Source organism: Gopherus flavomarginatus, chromosome 8 (assembly GCF_025201925.1).
Source record: "Gopherus flavomarginatus isolate rGopFla2 chromosome 8, rGopFla2.mat.asm, whole genome shotgun sequence".
Lineage (NCBI taxonomy): Eukaryota > Metazoa > Chordata > Testudines > Testudinidae > Gopherus > Gopherus flavomarginatus.
Window position 1 is genome coordinate 59,131,720 of NC_066624.1, and position 27,586 is coordinate 59,159,305.

At 45.1% G+C, this 27,586-nt stretch overlaps 1 protein-coding gene across 3 annotated transcripts; it reads right to left on the reverse strand.

Moving 5' to 3' along the window:
• Positions 1-8,148: 8,148 nt before the first annotated feature.
• Positions 8,149-26,129, reverse strand: SMCO1 (single-pass membrane protein with coiled-coil domains 1). Of its 3 annotated transcripts, none has more exons than XM_050965680.1 (4): positions 25,674-26,129; positions 22,761-22,877; positions 14,811-14,960; positions 8,149-11,734 (listed from the first exon to the last, which is right to left on the reverse strand). In XM_050965680.1, the coding sequence occupies exons 1-4, from the start codon at positions 25,727-25,729 to the stop codon at positions 11,311-11,313; spliced, it is 747 nt and encodes a 248-aa protein (XP_050821637.1). In that variant the 5' UTR covers positions 25,730-26,129; the 3' UTR covers positions 8,149-11,310. The 3 variants fall into 3 exon arrangements, with proteins under 3 accessions (XP_050821637.1, XP_050821638.1, XP_050821639.1); XM_050965681.1 differs by having other exon boundaries at positions 25,554-26,127; XM_050965682.1 differs by lacking the exon at positions 22,761-22,877 and having other exon boundaries at positions 25,674-26,123.
• Between the last annotated feature and the right edge of the window lie 1,457 nt (positions 26,130-27,586).

A 27,586-nucleotide genomic window follows, 5' to 3' on the forward strand; every position in this document is an offset into this window, starting at 1 on the left:
ATATAATTAGGAAGGCCCAAAAGAATTTGAAGACCAGCTAGCCAAAGATTCAAAAAGTAAGAGCAAAAAAATATGTAAGTATATCAGAAGCAGAAAGCCTGCTAAACAATCAGTGGGACTACTGGACAATCAGGATGCTACAGGAGCACTCATGGAAGATAAGGCCATTGCAGAGAAACTAAATGAAATCTTTGCATTGGTCTTGATGGCTGAGGATGGTGAGGGAGATTCCCAAACCTGAGCCATTCTTTTTAGGTGACAAATCTGAGGAACTGTCCCAGACTGAGGTGTCATTAATGGAGGTTTTGGAACAAACTGTTTAATTTAACAGTAATAAATCACCAAGAGCAGATGGTATTCACAGGAACTCAAATACAAAATTGCAGAACTAACAACTGTGTTATGTAACCTATCATTTAAATGAGGTTTTGTACCAGATGACTGGAGGATAGCTGATGCGACACCAATTTTTTTAAAAGGCTCAAGAGGTGATCCCACCAATTACAGGCCAGTAAGCTAACTTTAATCCCAGGCAAATTGGCTGAAACTATATTAAAGAACAGAATTGTCAGATTTCAAAGTAGCAACCATGTTAGTCTGTATCCGCAAAAAGAACAGGAGTACTTGTTGCACCTTAGAGACTAACAAATTTATTTGAGCATAAGCTTTCGTGGGCTACAGCCCACTTTGTCAGATACATAGATGAACATAATTTGTTTGGGAAGAGTCAACATGTTTTTTGTAAAGGGAACTCATGCCTCACCAATCTATTTGAATTCTTTGAGGGGGTCAACAAGCATGTGGACAAAGGTGATGCAGTGGATATAGAGTACTTAGATTTTCAGAAAGCCTTTGACAAGGTCCCTCAGCAAAGGCTCTTAAGCAAAGTAAACTGTCATGGCATAAGTGGGAAAGTCCTTTCATGGATCAGTAACTGGTTAAAAGATAGGAAACAAAGGGTAGGAATAAATAGTCAGTTTTCAGAATGGAGAAAGGCAAATAGTGATGTCCCACAGAGGTCTGTATTGTGGCCAATACTGTTCAACATATTCATAAATGATCTAGGAAAAGGGGAAAATAGTGAGGTGGCAAAATTTGCTGATGATACAAGACTACTCAAGATACTTAAGTCCAAAGCAGACTGTGAAGAGCTACAAAAGGCTCTCTCAAAACTGGGCGACTTGGCAACAAAATGGCAGATGAAAGTCAATTAAATTCAATGTTGATAAAGGCAAAGTAATGCACATTGAAAATATAATCCCAACTATACACATAAAATGATGGGGTCTAAATTAGCTGTTAGCATTCAAGAAATTGATATGTATCCCACAGTATTCTTGAAAGCAAGTTAAGGAAGTATGGATTGGATGAATGGACTATAAGGTGGATAGAAAGCTGGCTAGATCATCAGGCTCAAAAGGAGTGATCAACAGCTCGATGTCTAATTGGCAGCTGGTATCAAGTGGAGTCTTCCAGGGATCAGCATCTTCATTAATGATCTGGATGATGGGATGAACTGCACCCTCAGCAAGTTTGCAGATGACACTAAACTGGGGGGAGAGGTAGATAGGGGCCAGAGTAACCTAGACAAATTGGAGGATTGGGCCAAAAGAAATCTGATGAGGATAAGTGTAGAGTCCTGCACTTAGGATGGAAGAATCCCATGGACTGCTACAGTCTTGAGACCAACTGGCTAAGCAGCAGCTCTGCAGAAAAAACAGTGTGCCCCTGTTGCCAGGAAGGCTAACAGTATATTGGGCTGCATTAGTAAGAGTGTTGCCAGCAGATCGAGGGAAGTGATTATTCCCCTCTATTTGGCACCGGTGAGGCTACATAGAATCAATCATAGAATATCAAGGTTGGAAGGGACTTCAGGAGGTCATCTAGTCCAACCCCCTATTCAAAACAGGACCAATCTCCAAATAAATCATCTGGATTACTGCGTCCAGTTTTGGGACCCCCGCTACAGAAAGGATGTGGACAAATTGGAGGGAGTCCAACAGAGGGCAAGAAAAATGATTAGTGGGCTGGGCCACAGGACTTACAAGGAGAGGCTGAGGGAACTGGGGTGATTTAATCTGCAGAAGAGAAGAGTGAGGAGGGATTTAATAGCAGCCTTCAACTACCTGAAGTGGGGTTCCAAAGAGGATGGAACTAGGCTGTTCTTAGTGGTGACATCACAGAACAAGGCGCAATAGTCTCAAAGTGCAGTGGGGGAGGTCTAGGTTGGATATTAGGAACAACTATTTCACTAGGAGGTGGTGAAGCACTGGAAAGGGTTACCTAGGGAGGTGGTGCTATCTCCATCTTTCGAGGTTTTTAAGGCCTGGCTTGACAAAGCCCTGACTGGGATGATTTAGTTGGGGTTGGTCCTGCTTTGAGCAGGGGGTTGGACTAGATAGCCTCCTGAGGTCTCTTCCAACCCTGATCTTCTATGATCTTGGAGTCATTGTGGGTAGTTCTCTGAAAAATCCACTCTATGTGCAGCAGCAGTCAAGAAAGCTAACAGAGTTGAGAATCATTAGGAAAGGGATAGATAATAAGACAGGAAATATCACATTGCCTCTATATAAATCCACGGCACACCCGTATCTTGAATATTGCATGTAGATTTGGTCACCCCATCTCAAAACAGATATTGGAATTGGAAAAGGTTCAGAAAAGGGTAACAAAAATTATTAGGGATATGGAACGCCTTCCATATGAGTAGAGATTAATAACACTGGGACTTTTCAGCTTGGAAAAGAAACTAAGAGTGATATAACAGAGGTTTATAAAATCATGACTGGTGTGGAGAAAGTAAATAAGGAAGTGTTATTTACTCCTCATAACACAAGAACTAGGCATCAACAAATGAAATTAATGGGCAGCAGGTGTAAAACAAATGAAGGAAGTATTTCTTCACACAACACAGTCAACCTGTGGAACTCTTTGCTGTAGGATGTTGTGAAGGCCAAGACTATTACAGGGTTAAAAAAAGCTAGATAAATTCATGGAGAACAGATGCACCAATGGCAATTAGCCAGGATGGGCAGGGATGCAAACCATACTCTGAAGTGTCCCTAACCTCTGTTTGCCACAAGCTGGGAATAGGCGACAGGGGATGGATCACTTGATGATTACATGTTCTGTTCATTTCCTCTGAAGCACCTGGCATTGGCCAATGTTGGAAGACAGGATACTGGGCTAGATGGACCATTTGTCTGATCCAATATGACCGTTCCTACATTCTTAAGCGTAGAAGATAATCTGCCAGATCTGCTGGGCCTCTTTTCATTCTATGATATTCCAGGAGAATATAAGAATATATAAGAACCTGAAGCATCCCTACACTACCATTAGAATAGCATTGGAAAGCGCCTAGAACAGTGGTCCTCAAACTTTTGTACTGGTGACCCCCTTCACACAGCAAGCCCCTGAGCGTGACCCCCTTCACACAGCAAACCTCTGAGCGTGACCCCCTTCACACAGCAAACCTCTGAGCGTGACCCCTTTTATAAATTAAAAGCACTTTTTTATATTGAACATTATTATAAATGCTGGAAGCAAAGTGGGGTTTGGTGGTGGAGGCTGACAGTTCTCAAACAGGTTGTGACCGCTCAGGGGGTTGCGAACCCCTGGCTTAGAAAGTCCATAGGTCTTTCTGCGGTACTCTCAGATATTTCACTTTTGTATACACTGACAGAAGCAATGTATCGTGAGCCTCAAAGCTTCACATCACAGTAAATGTGAATTGTTACAATTGACTTAAGCCTCTTCAAGCTGGAGAAAGAAACAGATTTTGTATATTTTTTGAATGCAGCCCTGTTTATTACAAGTTACCTGGCTCCATCATCAATTTCTCCTCCTATCTGTAACAACCTGCAAGACCTCACATCTTTGACTAACTGCTCAGGTCAAAAGGACTAATAGAATGCTCAAAAAATGATGAGAAGAAAGGAAAAATAAGGTAGGAAGGTTGTGCAAAACCTTCCCTGATGTGATGCCAGTGCACTTGGCACTGCACAAAGAATGCAGCCCTGGTTCCATAAATTATAATCTAAATCAGACAAATAAGTCAACTTTTACTTAAGACAAAGTCTCAAAGTGGCACTGATTAAAAATCCAAAAGTAGAATAACCAATAGAAGGCTTCAAAGAAGACATTTTAAGGAAGAATCAGAAAACAAAGGGAAGTAGCTTGGCACATAAGGAGAGAGGAAGAGTTTTCTGAGTACATGAAAGCTTAAAAGAGAGGGAATACAAGGAAAAGAAAGTTGCTGTGCTGGGACTTGAAGAAAATAAGCTTGAACTTGATGCAGAACGTAAGAAAAGGACAGTGAACAGAGAAGTGACACAATCAGAGCAAGGAAAGAAGTGTAATTTTCACAGCAGCATTTTATACAGACTGGAGGTGAACAAGGTGAAGTCTGGTGAGGAGTCTGTAGCAGATAATGCAAGGGATAACCAACACACGGACAAGGTCTATAACAGTTGGTGTTAAAGGATTTTAGAGATGCTGTAAAGCTTAGTTTAAGGATACAGTTCCAAATATTTTTGGCACTGTTCATTTTTAACAGGATAAATAACTTTTATTTGATCTTTTAAGTGCAACCTGTATTTTATGTTCATGCTTCAATAGTTGAGCAGATTTGTTGGTAACTATTCAACTGATTCATTTACAGAAGACAGGCTTTAAGAGGAGTCTATGCACATGTTGCCATTACAGTAATTGAACTATTCAGTGCCAGGATACCTGAATAAATGGACTCTCTTTTCATGACTATTTAAATGGGCAAAGCAGGAGAAACACATTAGATTTAAAAGACGTTCTAGTTTTGGATTTATAAGGATTTTTCTATAAAAAGCACAGCTGTGTATCCAGTATGATGTTCAGATTTATAGGTGTAAGGCACAGAGTGCAGTGGTGTAAGTACCCCTGAGGGCTACAATGGCATCTCACCAGCATCTGGGGGTTTGCTCCCCATTCACATTTTTCAGATGCAAGCACTTGCCTGTATTTTTGACCACATGGATAAGAATGGGGTTTCAGCAGTTACCCCTCCCGCCCACTACTCCTCTTGGCCCCCCTCCCATGCAGGGCCTCCTTCCCCCAACCTGTCCCTCACCTCCCAGTGAAGTTGGGTTGCCACCTTTTTAACTGCACACATTTGAACACCCTTCTCCTGCCTGTGTGCCCCACCCCTTCTCCAAGGCCCTGCCCCCAACTCACTTCATCTCCTCCTCCCTTCCCCACTCATTTTCACTGAGCTAGGGCAGGGGATTGGGGTGTGGGAGGGGGGAGGGCTCTGGCTGGGGGTGCAGGCTCCAGGGTAGGGCCAGAAATGAGGGGTTCAGAGTGCAGGAGGGGGCTCTGGGCTGGGGCAGGGTGGTGGGACCAGAGATGAGAGGCTTGGGGTGCAGAAGGGGGCTCCACGCCAGGGGCAAGGGGCTCAGAGTGTGGGAGGGGGCATGTGCTCTGGGCTAGGGAGGTGTTCATAAAATCACAGATTATTAAGGTTGGAAGGGACCTCAGGAGATCATCTAGTCCAACCCCCTGCTCAAAGCAGGACCAGTCCCCAAATGGCCTCCTCAAGGATTAAACTTACAACCCTGGGTTTAGCAGGCTAATGCTCAAACCACTGATCTAGGAGTTTATGATGGAGCTCCTGCATCTCTAAGTAAATCCGAAGCGTGTCTGTGATTCAATTCAGCAATTCTTGGAACTGCAGGGTTGGGCCAGAAATGAGGGATTTAGGGTGCTGGAAGGGGCTTAGGGCTGGAGCAGGGTGTGGGGGACAGGAGAGACTGCAGGCTCCAGAAGGGGGCTCAGGGCTGGGGCAAAGGTGCAGAAGGGGACACAGGCTCCAGGAGGGAGTTTGGGTGTGAGAGGAGGCTCTGGGCTGAAGTGCGGGAGGGGGTGTGGGGTGCAGGTTCCAGGAGAGATTCTGGGTGTGGGAGAGGGCTCAGGGCTGGGGTGTGGGAGGGGATTCAGGATATGGGCATGGGAGGTGGCTCAGGGGTGGGGCACAGGATGGGGCTCAGACTCCAGGACAGGGCAGCGGGTTAGCATATAGGCTGTGGGCTCTTGAAGAGAGTTTGGGTGCATGAGGGGGCCCAGGTCTGGGGCAGGGGTTTGGGATGCAATAGGGGGTTCAAGGTGCAGGTTCTGGGCAGGCAGCACTTGCCTTAAGAGGCTCCCCGGAAGCAGCAACATGTTCCTCAGCTCCTGGGCGTATGGGCAGCCAGGGAGCTCTGTGTGGTGTGTGCTGCCTCCACCTGCAGGCAGCACCCCCACAGCTCCCATTGGCCACGGTTCCCAGCCAATGGGAGCTGCAGAACCAGCGCTCAGGCCACGGCTGTCCCTCCACCTAGGAACCAATTGGACATGCCGCCACTTCCGGGAGCTGCGCGGAGCCAGTAGGGAGCCTGCCAGCCAGGGCCATCCCTACCAATTATGGTGCCCTACACAGTCCGAGCACTTAATTCCCCACCCCCACCACCCAAGGGTCTGGGCTACACTCAAGACCTGCAGGGCCAGAGAGGCAGGAGCTACGGGGGCCGCTTTGGGGGACTCCACAAGCCTAGAATGACCCAGGGATTAGCAAGGGGCCTGGCATGGGCAGCAGGAAACAGAACAATCTGGCCGCAGCCTGCTCTGCTTCCCCCACCCAGCCGTGTCACTTGGGGAAGGGGAAAGGACCACCCCCCACACTCACTGGCCGCAAGAAGTGGAGCAACACATCTGGGAGCTTGGAGCGGAGAGCTGGGGCCGGGTTGCTCTACTTCCTGCTGCTATTGGTGAGTATGGATTGATGGGAAAAGAGGTGGAATGGGGGCAGGCCAGGGGCAGAACGGTGGGGGGGGGGTGACTAAGAGGCAGGATGGAGGGAGTTGTTCCAGGCCCCAAACCTCCCTAGGGACAGCCCTGTCCCTTGCACTGGGTGCAGCCCAGGGGGGTGGGGCTGACTGCTGGCACCTGTGCTGCCACATATGCAGCACGCAGCCACCTAGGGCACCATGAAATTTGGGGCAATTTGGTGCCCTAAACAACTGCGTATTCTGCATATACGGAGAGATGGCCCTGCTGCCAGCCCTGCACCAATGGGAATTTTAATGGCCCAATCAGCAGTACTGACCAGAACCACCAGGGTCTCTTCTCAGCTGGGCTTTCTGGTCAAACACCAGACACCTGGCAACCCCCTTCCCGCCCCGGAGCCTCCCTGCCTATGCCCCCAGTGCAGGGGCCCAGGGATCCCCCCGTCCCCAGTGCAGGAGCCCAGAGACCTGTTACTCCCAGGAAGCAACATAAGCTGGGTCTGAGGCCTCCCCTATCCGCCGCCCCAGCGCTACAGCCCGATACTCACCGCCCGCCTGAGCCCGCAGCCGCGCTCACTCCTAACCCTCTCGGGGTCAAACAACTGACGTCATCACGTCAGGCGCGCGCGGCCCGCGCTTCTGGATCCCGCCGCCAACCGTCTTCCCCTGGCGCGCCGGAGGGCGGGAGTCGCGGCCTAGTTTCCAGAAGTGCCTCCCCGCTGGGACTGCGCGGCCCCTTCCCGCTCGGGAGCGGGGAAGGAAGGAGAAGCCAGGCCAGGGCTACTGAGGGGAAGGGCCGGGCCCTAGCCCCGCCCTCTGCTTGCCTGGCTTCGGACGCCCAGTCCCGTGATGGGACTTGGCGTGGCCGGCCGTGCTCTCCCCTCGGCGGCGAGCAGAGACCTCTCATTTCAGCCAGGGCGGGCCCGGGAAAGGGAACGCGGGGCTGACCCCCGGCCGGCCGTGCCTGCTGCCGGGAGAGACCAGGGCTACGCTGGGAGCTGCCTGCTGGGGAGGCACGTTCAAACACGGCTCCTCCTTTGTTTGTTTTTTTGTTTTACATTAATAGAAACTTTATTTTTTCCGTTATATAGACCAACCTAACATGCTTTGTTTATAACTTACAAACTAATAGACTTTTACATACATTTATACAAATTCAGAATGATTTTAAAAACTATAGTACAAATCCACCGTAAGGCACAAAAAGTTAACAAAAAATGCAGCACATTTGGAAATCTCAAAGCAGCCAATTCAAAGGAAGTTGGCCTTGTAACTAAGTGGGTATTCACCCACAAAAGCTCATGCTCCAAAACGTCTGTTAGTCTATAAGGTGCCACAGGACTCAGCTGCTTTTACGGAGCCAGACTAACACGGCTACCCCTCTGATACTTGATTATAACTCATGTAGTTTAAATATGTTTTCAAGTTGGCAGGGATTCCCCTTCCTACACCCAGTCTGGGCCCTTAGCCTGCTCTGACACTGCTGGCGAGGTGGGGTGGGCAGGCTATAGCTTGATTGTAGTCAGGCTTTTGGCGTAATTTCACATGACATTAACTGACCAGGAAAACGTGGACTAGGTGAAATTACTATAAAATGGGTGTATAACTGCTTGAAAGACCATACTCAAAGTTGAGTCATCACTGGTATGTTAACCCGCTTAACTTAACTACAAGGAAACTCTTAAATGCCCCCCCCCCCCTTAACAGCCACTTAAAGTATCATCTTTAGCTGGAATTAGAAACTTTTAACATTTGAGGTACCAGGGTATTATGATAATAATGAAAATTTTTAGACCCCATGCAAAAAAACCCTGGCAGATTAAATTATTTTTCTGGTAATTGGCAAATCTTTAGAAAACCTGGCCAGGACTGTCATATACTGGCCAGATGGCAACCCTACCTGCAGGGGTCAGGCCAGGGTCCAATACTATTCAATATTTTCCTTAATGACTTGGATAGTGAAGTGGAGAGTATGCTAATGAAGTCTGCAGTTGAGACAAAGCTGAGGGGTTGCAATCACTTTGGAGGATGCTCTTAGAATTCAAAATGAACTTGCCAAATAGGTAATTGATCTGAACTGGGACCAGTGCTATTCAACATATTCACTAATGATCTGTAAAAAGGGGAGAACAGGGCCATGGTAATGTTTTCAAATGACACAAGTATTCAAGAATTTTAAGTCCTAAGCTTACTGTAAAGAGTTACGTGGGAAACTAACAAAACTGAATGACTGGGCAACAGAATGGCAGACAAGCTTCAGCAATGACAAGTGCAAATAATCTCAATCTCTCTCTTTATATAAAAATGATGGCTTCTAAATTAGCTGTTACCACTCCAGAAAGAGATCTTGGCGTTACTATGGATAGTTCTCTGAAAACTTCAGCTGTGTGCAGCAGTGGTCAAAAGGGCTTACAGAATGTTAGGCGCTATTAGGAAAGGAATAGAAAAGAAGACATAATACCATAGCACCAATATTTAAATCTATGGTGCATCCACACCTTGAATACTGTATCTAGTTCTTGTCTCCATATCTCAAAAGGGATATAGTGGAACTGGAAAAGGTTCAGAGAAGGGCAACAAAGATGATCAAAGCTATAGAACGGCTTCCATATCAGTAGAGCCTAAAATGATTAGGGCTGTTAAGATTAGAAAAGAGATGATGAAGGAGACATATGACAGAACTCTATAAAATAATGAACAGTATGGAAAAAGTGAATAGAGACATGTTACCCCTTCCCACAATACAAAAACCAGGGGTTAGGCAATGAAATTAATAGGCAGCAGGTTTAATACAAACATAAGGAAGTACTTTTTCACATAACACACAGTCAACCTGAAGAACTCATTGCCATAGGATGTTGTGATGGCGAAAAGTATAATTGGGTTCAAAAAAGAACTAGATAAGCTCATGAAGAATATGTCCAGCAACTAGCAATGGCAATTAGCCAAGAGGGTCAGGGATATAACTCCATGCTCAGTGTGACCATAAACCTCTGAATGCCAGAAGGTGAAGACATGAGTGGATCTCTCCAAAATTGCCAGTCAGAGTCAGAATACTGTGCTATATGGACCATTGGTCTGATCCAGTATGGCAGTTCTTATGAAATCAACAAAATGACATTCAGTAAAGACAAGTGTAAAGTACTGCCCTAAGGAAGGAGAAATCAAATGCACAAATACAAAATGGAATAATTGGCCAGGGTTAGTGCTGCTGAAGAGGATCTGAGGGTTATAGCAGCAAAGAGTCCTGTGGCACCTTATAGACTAACAGACGTATTGGAGCATGAGCTTTCGTGGGTGAATACCCACTTCGTCAGATGCTTTTACAGATCCAGACTAACATGGCTACCCCTCTGAGGGTTATAGTGGATCATAAATTGAATATGAGTCAGAAGTGTGATGAAGTTGCAAAAAGAACTAATATCAGTCTGGGGTCTATTAACGGGAGTATCATATATGAAACATAGGAGGTAATTGTCCTATTCTAGTCAGCACTGGTGAAGCCTCAGCTGGAGTAGTGTATCCAATTCTGAGTGTCACTTCAGAAAAGATAGGGATAAACTGGCGTGAGTCCAGAGGTGAGCCACAAAAATAAGAAGTTTTGAAAACCTGACCTATGAGGAAAGGTTAAAAAAACTGCACAAGTGTAATCTTGAGAAAAGACTGAGGGGGACCTGGTAAATCTTTAACTACATTAAGTGCTGTTGTAAAGAGGATGGTGATCAATTGTTCTGCATCTCCGCTGAAGGTAGGACAAGAACTAATAGGCTTAATCTGCAGCAAAGAAGATTTTAAATTAGATATTAGGAAAAACTTTCTAGAGTAGTTCAATTCTGGAATAGGCTTTTAAGGGAGACTGTGGAATCCCCATCATTGGAGGTTAAGTACAGGTTGGACAGACACCTGTCAGGGATGGTCTAAAGTAGGTTTAGTCCTGCCTCAGGATGGTGGACTGGTCTTGATGACTTCATGAGATCCCTTCCAGTTCTATATTCCTAGAATTCTGTGAAAATACTGATTTTCTGCAGAGCAGTACACACATTAAATGGTAAACCAAGGAGTTTTATTATAAGAAATGAGTGTTTGTTTCATACTACAGTTTACAGCTTTCATAGACATGCAATGAGAATACAAAGTAGAGCAAAGCAGATTTTATGCTGGAAAATGTTGGCATTTGAACTCTTCAGCATTATGCAAGTGTCAAAATATTTTAGCTAAGAGACAGAAGAATCTTTCTGTCCCTCCCAGCAGCCTCTGGCTACACATTTGCATGTACATACTGAGCTTGTATATGATGGTGATGACTGCTGTATTGATTCTGGGAATCTGCCTGGCTTTTCAGACTCATGATACACATTGGTGTGTCATGGTTCAGAGCGTTTGTACATATGGATCTGTGTGTTGATATACACATGCATGAGTATGTAATTGCATGTTTATGTAGGAACCAGTTTAGGTTGTAAGCTTGTTTATCCTAAATGGGTAAGGGAGTTTAAGAAATCTGCCACATAGGTTATTTTTGGACAAGGGTTGCTATCTTTTTTGGATCCATCTGTGCTCTGCAAGTCTCTACCACCTGGACAGCACACAGCAGGCTCTGTTGAAGGATCTGGTTCTTCACCACCTTGGTTATCATCATGCTGATATCACTGGTGTACTTTTGCCTCTGGTTAGCTGGGTAATACTGTGCTTCAGAGCAATGTATGATGAAAAAGGTGCATAGAGCTAAGACATCTCCTTCTTGCATCCCCAGCATCTCCAGCACTGCTTCCCACACCAGTCTAATTCTCTGGTTCTTGCCTTTGCGCCTCATGACAGAGGCTAAGGTGGGGAGGCCTCCCGCCAGATCTGGCAGCTTTGCTCTGACACAGGAATGCAAGCAGCAAAGCATTTCACTGACATAGCTGTAGAAAAGATTTATCTCCACTGAAGTGAACCTGCCACAGAGATGGAGACAGAAATCACTTCTCAGACAAAAATACTTCCCACATACTTCAGTTCATTCCCATTTAGTTAATAAGTGGAGAATTCTGGTGGTCTGTAACCCCAGCAATCCCTGGTAATGCAGCCATCACATCACAGTAAATCTTCTACTTAAAAGGCAACCACACAGTTGTCACTTTTGTGTCTGAAGGGGTGTTGTCAGGTTTCTTATAATGTAGGTGAGCTTGAATTTGAATGAAAAAGTGGGTAGAATTTCCATTTCCTTGAAGTCATTATTAAGGTCAATTTCAGGGATTACTAGTTAATTTTTCCCAATGTACTTTTTATAGCCTTTTACAGTTTGACTAAGAATCCTAAAAGAAAGAAAGAAAGAAAGAAATATAAAGCTCCTGACCTGAGTTTAATTATTCAGCTGAGTCTAAGAATTAGTTGGTCGAAGGCAGCCTTTTGAAACAGATTCTGCTGCTGCAGCTGAGCTCTGACCAGATCAGTAACCACAATAAATGTCAAGTTTCAAAGTAGCAGCCATGTTAGTCTGCATTCGCAAAATGAACAGAAGTACTTGTGGCACCTTAGAGACTAACAGATTTATTTCAGCATAAGCTTTCGTGTTCCAGTCTATGCATCTGAAGAAGTGAGCTGTAGCCCCCAAAAGCTTATGCTGAAATAAATCTGTTAGTCTCTAAGGTGCCACAAGTACTCCTGTTCTTTTTGCACAATAAATGTGTATACCTTAGATGTTTAGTGTACCTTTTCTAGTGTATACCTTAGACAATTTCCCTCTAGGCTTCCTGGAGGAAAAATACAAAAAAAAAGAGTTTAAAAAGAAATAAAAGATTGTTTTGCACTTGTTCAGATCAGTGTTATTGCACAAGTGTTTTCATAGAATCATAGGACTGGAAGGGACCTCGAGAGGTCATCTAGTCCAGTCCCCTGCACTCATGGCAGGACTAAGTATTATCTAGACCATCCCTGACAGGTGTTTGTCTAACCTGCTCTTAAAAATCTCCAATGATGGAGATTCCACAACCTCCTTAGGCAATTTATTCCAGCATTTAGCCACCTTGAGAGACAGGGAGTTTTTCCTAATGTCCACTCTAAACCTCCCTTGATGCAATTTAAGCCCATTGCTTCTTAACCTCTGAGGATAGGACAAGAAGAACAATTTTTCTCCCTCCTCCTTGTAACAATCTTTTATGTACTTTAAAACTCATATCATATCCCCTCTCAGTCTTCTCTTTTCCAGACTAAACAAACCCAATTTTTTCAATCTTCCCTCATCAGTCATGTTTTCTAGACCTTTAATCATTTTTATTGCTCTTCTTTGGACTTCCTCCAATTTGTCCACATCTTTCCTGAAATGTGACACCCAGAAATGGACACAACACTCCAGCTGAGGGGCCATGCAGGGAAGAGGAAGTCCTCTCTCTCCCCAGCTGGCCAGGACTAGCAGCTCCTAGCAGCATGCGGAGATCAGACTCACCTCCACCCGCCAGGAGCCTCCTCTGACTACAGGAAGCTCTATGGCTGCTGCCTTCATAGCCCAGCTTTGCAGAGAGTGCAGAAGTGAAAGTGGTAATTCTGCCACCTCCCTACAACAGCTTTGCGGACCCCACAACCCCACTTTGGGTCAGGATCTTCATCATTACCACACTGTGAAATTTCATATGTAATCTGAAATTGTGAAGTTGACCAATTTTAAAACTCTGGCTGCGAAATTGACCCAAAATGGGCTGTGAATTTGGTAGAGTCCTACATATGTTCTATTAAACTTAATACCACAACACCTAGAAGAAAAGAAAAAACATAGTATTTTGGGGACTATTTTGGTTTTATTTGGGTTTTTAGTTGATGTTCAGCTCCTAGAGTAGTAGATAGTTTTATTTAGGTTTCTGCAGTATCAGAATCATACACCCAGTTTACTAATGGATAAACTGAGGCGCAGAGAGGTTAAGTGACTTGCCAAGGTCACACAGCAAACCAATGGCTGTCCAGTGTTCTCACTCAGCTCCAGTTCCTGTTCTAACTAAAGGCACCAACTAATGAGGAGAAGCTTAAGGGACACTCCTCCTAAAGGGAGTGGAAAGTTCTGAAAAGGATGTAGAAGCTAACATTTTTTGTTGTACTTGATTTTTCTCCAACAGAGCTATCCTGTTTCAACTAAAATCATTAGGTTCAAGTATGTGTTTTATGAAATGCTATTTCTTTTTGTTGCAGTTATTGATATTAATGTGATATGCCTCCATCTAAGCAATTTGCATTTATTTTTGAATGCAAATAATTTATGTAGGCCAAAATTTTCAAAAGTGGGGGACCCAAATGTGAGCTCTGAAATCCATATTTAGACCCCAATTCTGCAGAGGCTTAAGCATGAGTGTAATTTTACTCACAAGTAGTCCCATTGAGTTCAGTGAGACTACTTATGTGCCTATAGTTACACACCTGTAAGTTTTCATAGGATCAGGTCAGAGGTACCTAAATAGTCTGTTTTTCAAAGCACTGTGCGCTTACAGCTGCCACTGCTTTCCATGGGAACTGTGAGTAGTTCAGGATCTTTAAAAAAAAGCCTGTTATTTAGATGTCTAAATATGGTTATGGGACCCTAACTTCAGGCACCAAAATGTGAAAGATTCGGCCTTATTTGCTAGCAGAACAAAACCAGGGCATTAATAAGATTCTGATTTTTACTGCTTGTAGTATGACACGGTTATCTGAAAGGATCTGAAAGAGCATTTGGTGTCTCTGGTATTCTTAGAAATGGTGTGGGGTTTTTAAAGGTATAATAATATTTAGTGCATATTTAAAATTTCTTTAGAAGTTTTTTCACTTGGAATGGAATTTGCTTTGCATTTGCTGAGATCAACAAACTGTATTCGCTTGTGGTAAAAGGCAATTCAAAACCACATCCCTGGATATAGAAAGAAAGTTGTATTCTTTTCACTCAGTGTAGCCTAAACCCCATTCATCTTCACCTGCACATATAGAATGTTACACAAGTTTCTCAATTCTCTAGTCTCCCAGCTGATGCATGGAGGGGAAACTGAGCTGTTTTTTCCTTCTGTGGCTCACCTGTCTTCCAGCAAGGATATCCACATCTCATCCTCGCCCACCAGCTTCTCCAGAGCTTTATCCTGAAACTGCAGCTTCTGAGTCAGTTTCTCCATGGCAGAGTTTAGCTCTTTGAACTGTCTCTCCACGTTCTGCAGCCTGTTTTCCACCCTGTGGAATATAAGAACCAGAGTCATTATTAGAATCAGCATATCTAAACTTCTGCACTGAAAGAGAGCTCCACTTCTGCTGCATTATGGCTAACTTCAGATCCAGTTTAAGATTCCTGCATTTTACTTGGAAGTCATTCTGACTCCTTTTGAAGGTGTTTGCCAGTTGAGCTTCAGTTGCTTGATGTAGTCTGGGTACCTTTAGAAGTAGTCATCACATAGTCTTCTTCAAGGTTTTCTGAATTAATGTATCAGACACCCTCGTTCTTATCATAAGAGATTAAATGTCTACTAATAGTGACCTATCAAGCTCAGTCTAATCTCATTGAGGGTTTCATTTTAGGACCCAAATTGATCCTACATAACACTTAAATCAGCCCTGTATAAAACCTACCACAAAAATATAATAATAGCTAATACTTCAATAATACTAGACTTAAAACCAGCCTTTTTCTTGCCTCCCTCAGTACCATGGCTGGTGACTTCCTACTAACTCTCCCTACATAGGTGCTAGAACTAGGGGTGCTACTACACCCCTGGCTTTAAATGGTTTCCATCATATACATGGTTTATAAGGTGGTTCTATGGCTCTCAGCACTCCTGTCTCCCTACTGCAATGTTTTCCTTTTCTAGGAACTTTTTTCCCAGCATGCTTTTCTAGAGATGGCTCTTTAAATATGGCAGACCCAAGTACCTACAGCACAAAAGAGGCTATTTTGTAATTGGTAGCTGTATTGGTCTCTCTTCCAGCTAGTAAGTACTTGTTATGTTTTTCCTTCTGATTTCTAAGAAAGTTCTGTATTTTCATATTTCCTATGAATAATATAACTAAATGAGATATCTTGATTTTGAAGTTTCTCCATGTGCTCTCTGTCCGAAGGTTTATATTATGAGGTGCTATTGTGTTGAACTTATGTGATGAACTAGGAATGTTCTTAATGTTTTCTCTGAATACTGTGTTGGTGCCTCAGTGTCCCCATGGCAGTTCTTAAGTATCTGGCAGAGCAAAGGGCCAGTGCACCTAAATGCCTGGCACTCTGTCTCCTAGCAACTGATGGCCTGGGCCCCTCCTCTGCAAAGGTGCCAGCTGAAGGTGTTGGAGACAAAGGGATCAGGTGGCCCCCTGGCCCGGGAAAGGAGCTGAGCAGAGAGGAGGGGCTGGGGGGGGTTGTTAGTCTGGAGTTGACTGGGGATGAGGAGTAAAGTGCAGATGTGGGGTCTGGCTCATTGCCCCCCAGAATGGACCCGGCCGTGGGGTCTGGTTCGCTGTACCTACAAGCTCTGTTTTAGACAGTGTTCCTGTCATCAAATAAACCTCTGTGTTACTGGCTGGCTGAGAGTCACATCTAACTGCAAAGTGGGGGTGCAGGACCCTGTGGCTTCCCCAGGACCCTGCTGGGGCGGGCTCGCTGCAGGAAGCGCATGGAGGGGCAGAGGATGCTGAATGCTCCAAGGAGAGACCCAGGAGGTGAAGACGTGTGAGCTTCTTGCTCTGAACAAGTCTGCTCCAAGGGAGAGGAGGCTCCCCAAAGTCCTGCCTGGCTTAGTGGGGAGTAGTTCCAGAGCATCGCCCGGTGACTTCGTGACAACTGGTGGTAGCAGTGGGATGTACTGCACCCCATGAATGGTGCTGCTTGCAGTAAGTGACTGGGGAGCAGTAAAACAGAGGAGGGATAATGAGGACCAGGCGTGCTGAAGGCTCAGAGAGGGACGGTTTCAGGGGGCAGTTAACCTCTGGGAGTGCGTGACCAGCGAGAAGGACTGTTGGAGTAACGGGGTCCCTCTGAGGATGGCAGCGAGCAGTCTCAGGGGCGGAGGAGCTTGCCGCTCGACCCTGGGAGAGAGAAGGATTTTTGCAGTAGCAGGGTTCCCCTGGGGATTGCAGGAGCAGTCCCAGGGGCGGAGGAGTCTGCAGCTTGACCCTGGCAAAGAGGTGGTGACCATGAGAAGGGCTGGCAACCAGGGGTTCTTCCTGGAAACCATGGGGGAGCCAAGAGCACGTAGGCCTGTGAGTCCAGAGCCACTTGGGAACGGTGAAGTGATGGCCTATCACCATCTCCTTAAGAAGGACATTGTGATCCTGTGCACAAAGAGAGGGTTACGCATGAGGAAGTTCACCAAGGCACAGTTAATCATGCAGTTGGAGGAGGAGGACCGCTCTGAGGAGCAGATTCCTGACCCAGATGGGGCTACAAGAGGATCTGGGAGCAGCTGGAGCAGCAGCCAGGCTTCCTCGAGAGTCTGGTCCCCAACCAGACGAGAATCTTCACGATCGGGTTCCCCATCAGGGGATCGGAGACGGATGGGATGGCAGCAGAGTCCAAGAGAGCGAGAGGACCATGAGAGAGAGCAAGAGCCAGAGGAAAAACTGCAGGAGAAGCAGCAGCAGCATGGACTGGCAATGGTGGAGCGGAGAAACATAAGGGGCTTTCCAGGGGTCAGTGGGAAAACATGCCTGGGGTGGCAAGACCCTGGGACAGGGAGAACTGGGGTGGTGCAGCTGCAGATGCTAAGGGGCTGTGAGACCTGGGTGAAGGTCCCCAGGTTGAAGCCTCTCGTCCTGCCCATGGCCTGGATCCCTGTGCAGACGCAGGAGGGGTCGGGCTGGCTGGTAGTTCTCCAGGATATCGGCTGGGAGGCCCTGTTGGGGGGTGACTGTGTCTCTTTGGGACAGGATCCAGGCCCTGCTCCTGTAACGGCGGAGGGTTTGAATTCAAATCCAGGGAACCAATTGGCTAGGATGGAAATGCTCAGTGAAAATGCAAATGACCTGGCTGGCAGGGGGGAGGGGCTGCTGGGCTCAGGATACCTGCCTACCTGTAACCAGCCCCCTGGGGCTGAGGGGGAGGGAGAGAGGCTCCCTGCCCCCCTGCACACCAGAGAGGGGGCTCACACTGGCTCTGATGCTGTGACCAGAGCAGAGAGCTTGCTGCCTGCCTCCACTGGGACAGCAAGGGCAGCGCTGAGCACGGGGGGAGCTGAGACCCCAGCTGAGTGGGGGGACACCCAGGCAGGGCAGGTCAGCTGCCAACCAGGTTTACCTGGTCCAGACGTGCTGCTGGGAAGTGATTACACAGCAGGGAGGGAGCTACCAGGGACAAGGCTCAGGGGGGCTGTGACCCCAGGCCCAGCCAGCAAGAGGGAACAGGTCCCACTCCCTGCTCCAGCAGCTGAATCCCAGACCGAGCTGCAGAGGGATCCCTCCTTGGAGAAGCTGAGGGAACTTGCTGGCCACAGCGCTGCAAACCCCCTTGGGGAAGGCTGCAGGGACAGAGTCCTGCAGGAGAAGGGATCCCTGTACCGGGAATGGGCTCCCCAAGGGGAAGTAGAACTGGGGGGAATCGGGAGGCAGCTGGTGGTGCCCCAGGAATCCACAGAGTTCTTCCCTCTCAAGCTGCTCGATGGGAGGAGAGTGAGGGGACCCCTGGACCTGAAGGGGGAGGATTGGATGGAGAAGGGGGAAGACCCCCTGGGAGATCTCTTCCCTGAGGTGGGAGCCAATCCCCCCATCAGGTGTTCCCCATTCAGAGTCACTGGGAAAGCAACCCAGATCCTGGAGAGAGAGGTCAAAGACATGCTGGCTTTAAATGGGATCCAGCCGTTTTACAGCCCATGGGCCTCACCCGTGGGGCTGATCCCCAAGGGAGACAGGATGATCTGGTTTAATGGGGGCTATCAGAAGCTTAAAGCCATCACAGTGTCTGATGCCGACCCCATGCCTAGGCCTGGGGAGATTCTAGACAAGCAAAGGGTGATGGAGAACTTGGCACTGGCAGACACTGATAACATGTGCATCTTTAGCCAGACCTGGGAGGAACAGGTGTCCTAGGTGAAGAGGGGGCTGGGCTGCCTCAAGGAGGTGGGACTGATGGTAAAAGCTGGAAAGTGGGGATGGCAGAGGTGTTGTATCTGGGCCACAAGTTGGGGAGCGGCTGCCCGAGCCCAGAGCTGGCCAAGGCCAAGATGGGAGCCCTTAACCAAGAGAGCCCGAATCACAGCCCAGAGTGCTGGGAGAAGACCCTGTCCCAGTTTGAACCCCAGGGGTATTGGGGTAGCAAAAGGGTTCAAGCCGCATAAACCTTCCCACATGCAGCCTGCAAGTGCCATCAAGCACACCTGACCTAAGGAAGGGCGTGAGACTGGACTGTTCTGGTGTAACTCACACCAAGGAATGGGAGAGATGCTGGGGCATCCATGGGAACGTTGGTGGGTTCGAACTTCCCCAGGTCACTGGCTGAAGTGACCTCGCTCAGTTCGGTCTTGAAGAGGGGAGAGATGTGATGAACTAGGAATGTTCTTAATGTTTTCTCTGAATACTGTGTTGGTGCCTCAGTGTCCCTATGGCAGTTCTTAAGTATCTGGCAGAGCAAAGGGCCAGTGCACCTAAATGCCTGGCACTCTGTCTCCTAGCAACTGATGGCCTGGGCCCCTCCTCTGCAAAGGTGCCAGCTGAAGGTGTTGGAGACAAAGAGATCAGGTGGCCTCCTGGCCCGGGAAAGGAGCTGAGCAGAGAGGAGGAGCTGGGGGGGGGTTTGTTAGTCTGGAGTTGACTGGGGACGAGGAGTGAAGTGCAGACGTGGGGTCTGGCTCATTGCCCCACAGAATGGACCCGGCCGAGGGGTCCGGTTCGCTGTAACTACAAGCTCTGTTTTAGACCGTGTTCCTGTCATCAAATAAACCTCTGTGTTACTGGCTGGCTGAGAGTCACATCTGACGGCAAAGTGGGGGTGCAGGACCCTGTGGCTTCCCCAGGACCCCGCTGGGGCGGGCTTGCTGTGGGAAGCGCACGGAGGGGCAGAGGATGCTGAATGCTCCAAGGAGAGACCCAGGAGGTGAAGACGTGTGAGCTTCTTGCCCTGAACAAGTCTGCTCCAAGGGAGAGGAGGCTCCCCAAAGTCCTGCTTGGCTTGGTGGGGAGCAGTTCCAGAGCATCGCCCGGTGACTTCGTGACAACTTATGTCAAAACACGAGGAGGCAGGGAGCATGCTTTATACTCATTCGCTGCTGTTCTATAGATGTAAAAGAGTGGAATATGCTGGTCACCATCCATTTTGATAGTGTTCCTCAAGAATAATTTAGGGTAATTTAGCTTAACTAAGATCCCAATTAAATTGTTCTCCTGACGTGCAACTTTTGGGTCTTTCTAGGATCTTGAAGCTGTTGAAACACTTTAGACTGAAAGTTTTTTTGCCTAGGTTTCATACAGATAACAAGGGATCCCGCAATTGGCCAAGTATTGATTCATTAGAAGTTCAGTTAACCTTGATTTATTTTTTTTAATGGAATGAACTTCAGGCTATCTTGAAAAACTGTCTATGGCAACTAACAGCTATTGAATTGCAAGACTGTTCCACAGCAGTGTGGTCCCAGGGTATTCTTACTACTATTTTATTTGTTTTGCGATAATGCTGAGGAGCCCAAGTCATGGACCAGGACCCTATTATGCGAGGCACTGTATAAACACAGAATGAAAAGACCAGACCTGCTCCAAAGAGTTTGAGATCTGTTGCATTTGGTGAGCTCCCTAGACTAAAAGTATAATTCTTTGCCTTACAAATATTACATTTCCTGGTCTATTTTTTCATCTTTGTCTGATGTTTTTGAAATGCCAAAATATCCAGTAATTTTCAGGTCATAGGATAAGCTGTCTCTTTTCATTTTAGATTGTAGGAACAGTGGATACTCAAACCTATTAATAGCTGATTTCCACCCCCTTTTTTTCCTGTAATATATAATGAGAATTTTTTTGGCAACTAACTTCAAATAACATTTCGCATTAACCATGCTTACATCTCATTTTACTCCCTTGAGAATATTCATAAAAGTCTAAACACTTTCATATAAATGTTTGCCAAAAGGGAATTTTAGGCCAGTAACAAGATTTGTTTAATCACAAAGAAAATTTATTTAATGAGAAAATGAAATTCATGTTGGGCAGAAATAGAATTAGCTTACAAAGGTCAGTGTAACTCATTTCAGTACCGTGGATCTTTGTCTCCTTCTAGTGGCTGGTTATCACACTTATTTCTTAATGTAATGGTCAGTACATCAGCTCCAATAGTACAGGCCCATGCTATTAGCAGTGAAGGTTCAAGAGTTCAAACCCTACTATTTATATGAAGGTATCAGAGAACAGGAACAATTTTATGATTTAAGTGACTAATCACACAGCTAACAGATTGGATACTCAAAGGAATATATGTCAGCAAACACTTTGTGTCACGGAGTCACCGGGTCAATGCTCTGGAACTACTCCATATGAAGCCAGTCAGGACTCTGGGGGGCCTCCTCTTTCTGAACATAATGTCTCCAGGGCAAGAAGCTTACACAGCTTCGACCTTCCTGGGTCTGACCTTGGAGAATTCAGCATCCCCTTCCACACCGTGCGCTTCCCACAGCGAGTCTGCCCCGGCAGGGCTCCTGGACAAGCCAGAGGCCCTGCATCCCAACTCCACAGTCAGACGTGACTCTCAGCCAGCCGGTAAAACAGAAGGTTTATTAGGTGGCAGGAACACAGCGTAGGACAGAACTTGTTAGAACAGAAATCAGAGACTTTCAGCCAAGTGCATCTTGGGGGGGAAGGAAACCCAGAGCAAGGGCTCTGGTCCTCCCCCTGAATCCCAAGCCACCTGAGACTGACTCACTTCCAGCTGTCTGGCCCCTGCCCTTCCCATTGCTCCTCCTTAAGGATTTGACTCGCTTTCTGGGCCAAGCGTACCTGGTCGCATCCCCCTCCTGGGTCTCAGGTTACGAACGGGCAGCTATAGCATCAGTGCAGGCAGCTGGAGCAGCCTCCGCAAGTCACACCCCTTTATTCCCACCACCTAGACATTGGTGCAATACATAGGGAAACTGAGGTACACACAGCATTCATGCAAAACAGTAAGGCTCACATAGAACATAACAAAGGAAAATCCCCACTTCGTCACACTTTGTCAACAATCTACAGCCTGAAACTTATTTAGGTAACATTTGTTGGAAAACATGAGCAAACATATTTGTAAGAGTCAGTTTGTGGACAAGTCAGAGATAAAAGGCTGAGTGAATTATGCATCACAGATTGTAATGGCCCATTGATCAAGTTGGGTGAATGAAGATTCATGGTTTCTGTTTTCACAAACTTTCTTCTACATAAATGGTGAAAATGGCCAATAGATTTAATTATTAATGAAAATGGGTCACCACTGATGCAATAATTTCTCTCTGTTGCCTTTAATATCTATAATGTTGCTTTAATATTCCTTGGCTTTTCCAGCCATTTTTGTTCTTGGGAGAAACAGCTCCCAGCCTTTAAGCTACTTATAGATGTATTAAACCACCTTCAAGCCAAAACTGAAACATTCACAAGCGTCCGCTCTGAAAACGCCAATTCACATGGCAGTGACCACTTGAAATTATGAAGTGGTTTCACAATATACATGGAAATGACCATTCATTAATAAGAGCAAACCCCAGGAAAATTTTGCATCTTGAGTCTTTGGGGAATAGATCAGCTCTCACATTGCCCCAATATTCACTTTGCCAATGAAAATGTATTCCCTACTCATCAAAGGATGATGGTAGGTTACCTGACTTTTTAAATAGCTCACATTTCTTTGGATTCCATTTAAAAAATAAGCATTATTACACTTACACAAACTGATGCACTTACAAATGTAGGCAAACATCAGGATGGCATCCACAGAGCAAACAGGAGAGAAGTCCATTAGTGGCTATTAGAATGGGTAAAGAATGGTGTCCTTAGCCTCTGTTTGTCAGAGAGTGGAGATGGATGTCAGGAGAGAGATCACTTGATCATTACCTTTTAGGTTCACTCCCTCTGGGACACCTGGCATTGGTTACTGTCAGTAGACAGGATACTGGGCTGGGTGGACCCAGTATGGCCATTCTTCTGTTCTTAATGTAGGGCAGGGTGGTCCTGTGTTTAAGACACAGGGCCGGCAGTCAGGAAAACTTGATTTTGTTACCAGCTGTGCCGCTGAACCTCTGTGATTTTGGGCAAATAAATTAACTTTGTGCCTGTTTTTAATGTAAAATGGGAGTAGTTATATTTCCTAATTTCACTGAGGTCTTATGTGAATGTATTAATAATTGCGAGGCACTCAGATTATAGACTGATGAGTTTCTTTACTTTTTAAAAGTGGTAACCAATGAGGTTACTACTAAATTAATACCACCTCATGTCAATCTTGTTCTGTACAAGCACAAAACAAATCCTGATCCTTTACAAGAAAGCTTTTAAAACCTTCCTGCTGCTCTTCCTGTAAATATACAGCACTGCACTTAGAACACATCCAGTAAAAACAGAGTTCACATTCTTATGAAGGTTATTGAACACTATATAGAAAAAAAAGAGGTTTTTTAAAAATACGTTATTTAATGCTCATGGCTTTTCTTTCCCTGAGTTTAGATCCTTTCCAGAAAAGCAGACACCCTCATTCTTATTACTTTAAGAGCTAAGCTATTAAATGTTCATATTCCAGGTCATCACTGTCACAAACTCATGTATAACACTATGTCCCACATACCACCTCCTTATCCTATTTTCATGACATCAACCATACACTTATATCTTTCCTTTGCTTGCTCCTCACTCAAGACCTCAATTCTCCACAGGCTTCTAATCACCTGTCACTTTTACTGTAATAGATAATGTTATTCACAGAACCATGGAAAGTCAGAATTTCCATACCAATCAGACCTATAGTCCAGTGTCTTGTCTCCAGTAGTGATTGGTACCATGTTTCAGAAGAAGGGCAAAATTCCCCATAATGAACAGTGGCAGAATACCCCACTCTAAGGAAAAGTTTCTTACCAACCCCATTATCTAGTGGCTGGTTTATGCCCTGAAGCATGAGGGTTCATAGCTCTGTATAAATATAAATGAGGAAAATAATTCCTAATCTTGTAAAGAGTCATTCCCACAACTCACAGCAGATCCTTACACTTTCTACTGAAAACTTACTTGCTCTTCTCTTTCCACATCATTCTATGTCTCTCTCTCAGCATGCATATTTCTCTTTATAGAATATGTATGTTAAGACCCACGGTCCTCAGTCCTGTTCTTACATATACAGGGGCATGCTGCCTTTTCGCTAATTTGTTACAGCTGATTTAATAGTACAGTCAGTGATCTTGTGTAGCAGGAAGATTGAAGCACTAGTTACAGCACTAGTTAAATCAGAGAAACTGGAGAGCTCATGCTGTATAATCCAATTTTGCCAGTAGTGGCCACTGTATTCTGTTCCTTTTGTTACCTCTTCCTCCCAACCCAACTCCACCTATATGTGTGTGTTCATGCACTTGTGTCCTGACACGTAGACAGTCTTTTTTCCCCAGAGATCTGACAATCTTCTTTGTTAATTGTCTCTATAGTGTCTAGCACAGTGGGGCATTGATCTTTGGGGTTCCTTTCCTAGGCACTTCCATAGTATAAATAATGTGCATACAAATATGCAGATGTTGGGATATTAGAAATGTTAATTGAAATACTGCGTCCCAGCTGCAATAATATATTTGTTTTACAGCAGCCACTTTTACTACCATAATATTTATTTAAGCAGACACCAGCTTTACACATATTCAAGCCTCCCTTGTTAGATAACATTTGCACAATAATGTCAGACCTGGGATTCCCGTATATATACTTTTTAGTAAAAAGGGACTATATTTTTCCCATCTCCAGTAATTATAGGAGCATTTTCAAATCTTTTGCTTTCCTTCCCCTTTAATTTTAATATGAATTGTTAACTATTTAAATAAGAAAAATAGTCTGCAAATTAAAAGTGGTTATATGTGACCAGGCAATTGACGAGAGACAATATGAAGTAGAGTTTCCTCTGAGCTGCCTTCCTTCCTTGTCTTTTGAATCCACTGGGTTCTGAGCTCTTTGCTTCTAACCCAGGGGTCAGCAACCTTTCAGAAGTGGTCTTCATTTATTCACTCTAAGGTTTTGCGTGCCAATAATACATTTTAAGATTTTTGGAAGGTCTCTTTCTATAAGTCTATAATATAAAACTAAACTAGTGTTGTATGTAAAGTAAATAAGGTTTTAAAAATGTTTAAGAAGCTTCATTTAAAATTAAATTAAAATGCAGAGCCCCCCGGATCGGTGGCCAGGACCTGAGCAGTGTGAGTGCCACTGAAAATCAGCTCATGTGTTGCCTTCAGCACACATGCCATAGGTTGCCTACCCCTGTTCTAACCCATCCTGGGCCTGGGCTCACCTAAAAACACTTGTTCAGAACTGGACCTTATCAGAACATTAGCATATGATTGAATATGGAAACGTTAGAATTTCCTGCTGGCCCATAATCAAATTGCAACTTTTAATAAGAGATTATTTATGATTGGGGGTCAAGTGGTTGCATTCAGGCTGATGGCAAAGCACTTGTGCACCCAGGCCACAGAGTTAAATGCCTGTGAACTATACAAAGGCTTGTTCACAAAACAGATGGTTGGTTGTTTTCAGAGATAAAGGAGAAACAAGGAGACTCCTTGTGATCTGAGACCCATCACCTCTAAGTTCGTTTATACCCCCTCTATTTCCCATAAAGAATTAAGAAACAAGTACAGCCTCATCTAATATACAGACCTGTTATTCTAGTAGTTGTTAGTTTCTTCCCTTGCCCCATCTTGCTATAGCCCCTTCCCAGCACAATGGAGCCTTGCCTTGTTCCTCCTTGTAGTACTAACACACATAGTCCTTTGTGACCTGTTTAATGTCTGGTTCATGGAGTGCAGAGATATGGCCTCTTTGGTCATCCTCATGGGGAACAAGAAGAGAAGAAATGCAATTTTAATAGGCTTGAATCTTCTCTCATGGGCAGTCAGCAACAGCACGGACAGGAGATCTGACTTCTGCTAAAGGTCACTTTGCACTGAGGGCTTTTTATAGCCAGTACATCCAAATATAGTTCAGAAACACACAAACATATGTCCACAAACATGTTACTTAATGAATTATGAACTTGGTACAGCTCCTGAAACACAAACACCCCACTTGTCTGTCTTCTTATATTAATTACTCTTATTTAAAGGTGATCTGAAAAGGGGCTGGTGCCCTGTTCAGCTTCTTCCTGATGTATTATTTGTATTACTGAAGCATTTATGGACGAGAACTCCATTGTGCTAGCTGGTGTACAAACAGAACAAAAATACCTGGCTTTTATATAGACAAGGTGGGTGAGGTAATGTCTTTTATTGGACCAACTTCTGTTGGCAAAGAGACAAGCTTGTCTTTTGCCAATAGAAGTTGATCCAATAATAGGTATTACCTCACCCACCTTGTCTCTCTAATATCCTGGGACATAGCTACACCACCACTGCAAATTGCTTTTTATATAGTGCTTTTCATATATAGCTCTGTAAGTGCTTTCAAAGGTGGTGTGATCAGCATCAGTTACACACGGGGGAACTGAGGCACAGAACAATGTCCCCAAGGTCACCTAGCAGGCCAGTGGCAGTGCCAGGAATAGCAATCAGGTTCCTGGGGTCACAGTCCAGTGCTGTATCCACTAGACCACACTGCCCCCAAAGAGCTTACAATCTATGTATTAGACAAGACATAACAAATGGGGAAATACGAGACAGTATAGGTCAGCATAATAGGCAGAGTCTCAACATATCAGCAGTCTAACTGCTGTCACGTTTTCTGTAGGCTCCATAACAAAAGGGAGTCTGACACAGATTTGGAGGATGAGAGATTTGTAGATGTTTACAGGGAGCTTCTCCCAAGTGTGAGGCATAGCATAGGAGAAAACACAAAGGAGCTTTTTAGAAAATGAGACAGGTGGACAACAGGGGCTGGCCTTATTGGGCAGCTGGGGATGGGTGTATAAAGAAGGCCTGAAATGTATTTACAAAACAAAGTGTGGCTTTACATAAAAAATGCACATACTATCTAGCTTGGAAAACTGACTGGATATCTAGTGAAATTTGACATCACAAGAATCAAAGGTTTATTACTGCACTAGTTTAACATGAGTTGATTGCCAATCAACTTGTTAGCTAACATGTTTGTCCAGGCTACTTTGGACACTACAAACATTTAAGTGCTAGCAGACTAGCATCACTATATCTGAAAAGAAAAAAAATGCTTGAATAATTTTTGATTAATCTCTGGCGCTCCTTTTCATGCTCTAACTGGAGGCTGGGCCCTACCATACCTGTCCCGCCAATGAACTGTAGTGGTGCAGAGAGATAGGAGAAGCCAGCATGGGGCTGGGTGAGTAAAGAGCCAGAAATGAACACAAATTGCTAGCCCTAACATTGTGCACCATTTCTTGCTCTTTTTCCTTCTCTCCTACCTGACTTTCATAACAATGTCATTTTCTTTGTTTTTCTCCCTTTTATTTAGTTACCTCTTGTCTCCCCTCATACGACTTTCCTACTCCCCACCTTATTTCTTGTTCCCCCTATTCCTGTAGCTTCCTGCACTGCCATGAGGGACTTTAACTCTATTTTTTGAAGTGGTGAGACACTTCCTAATTGTTAAAAAGTTAATTCCAGAAGTGTTGACTGACTTTTTGCTCAGAATATGAGGATCACAAAGATGACAGCTGCACAAAGATTGCTACTGCAATAGAGATGATACCCTTATACCTTGAAATGCACATCTGACTGTAG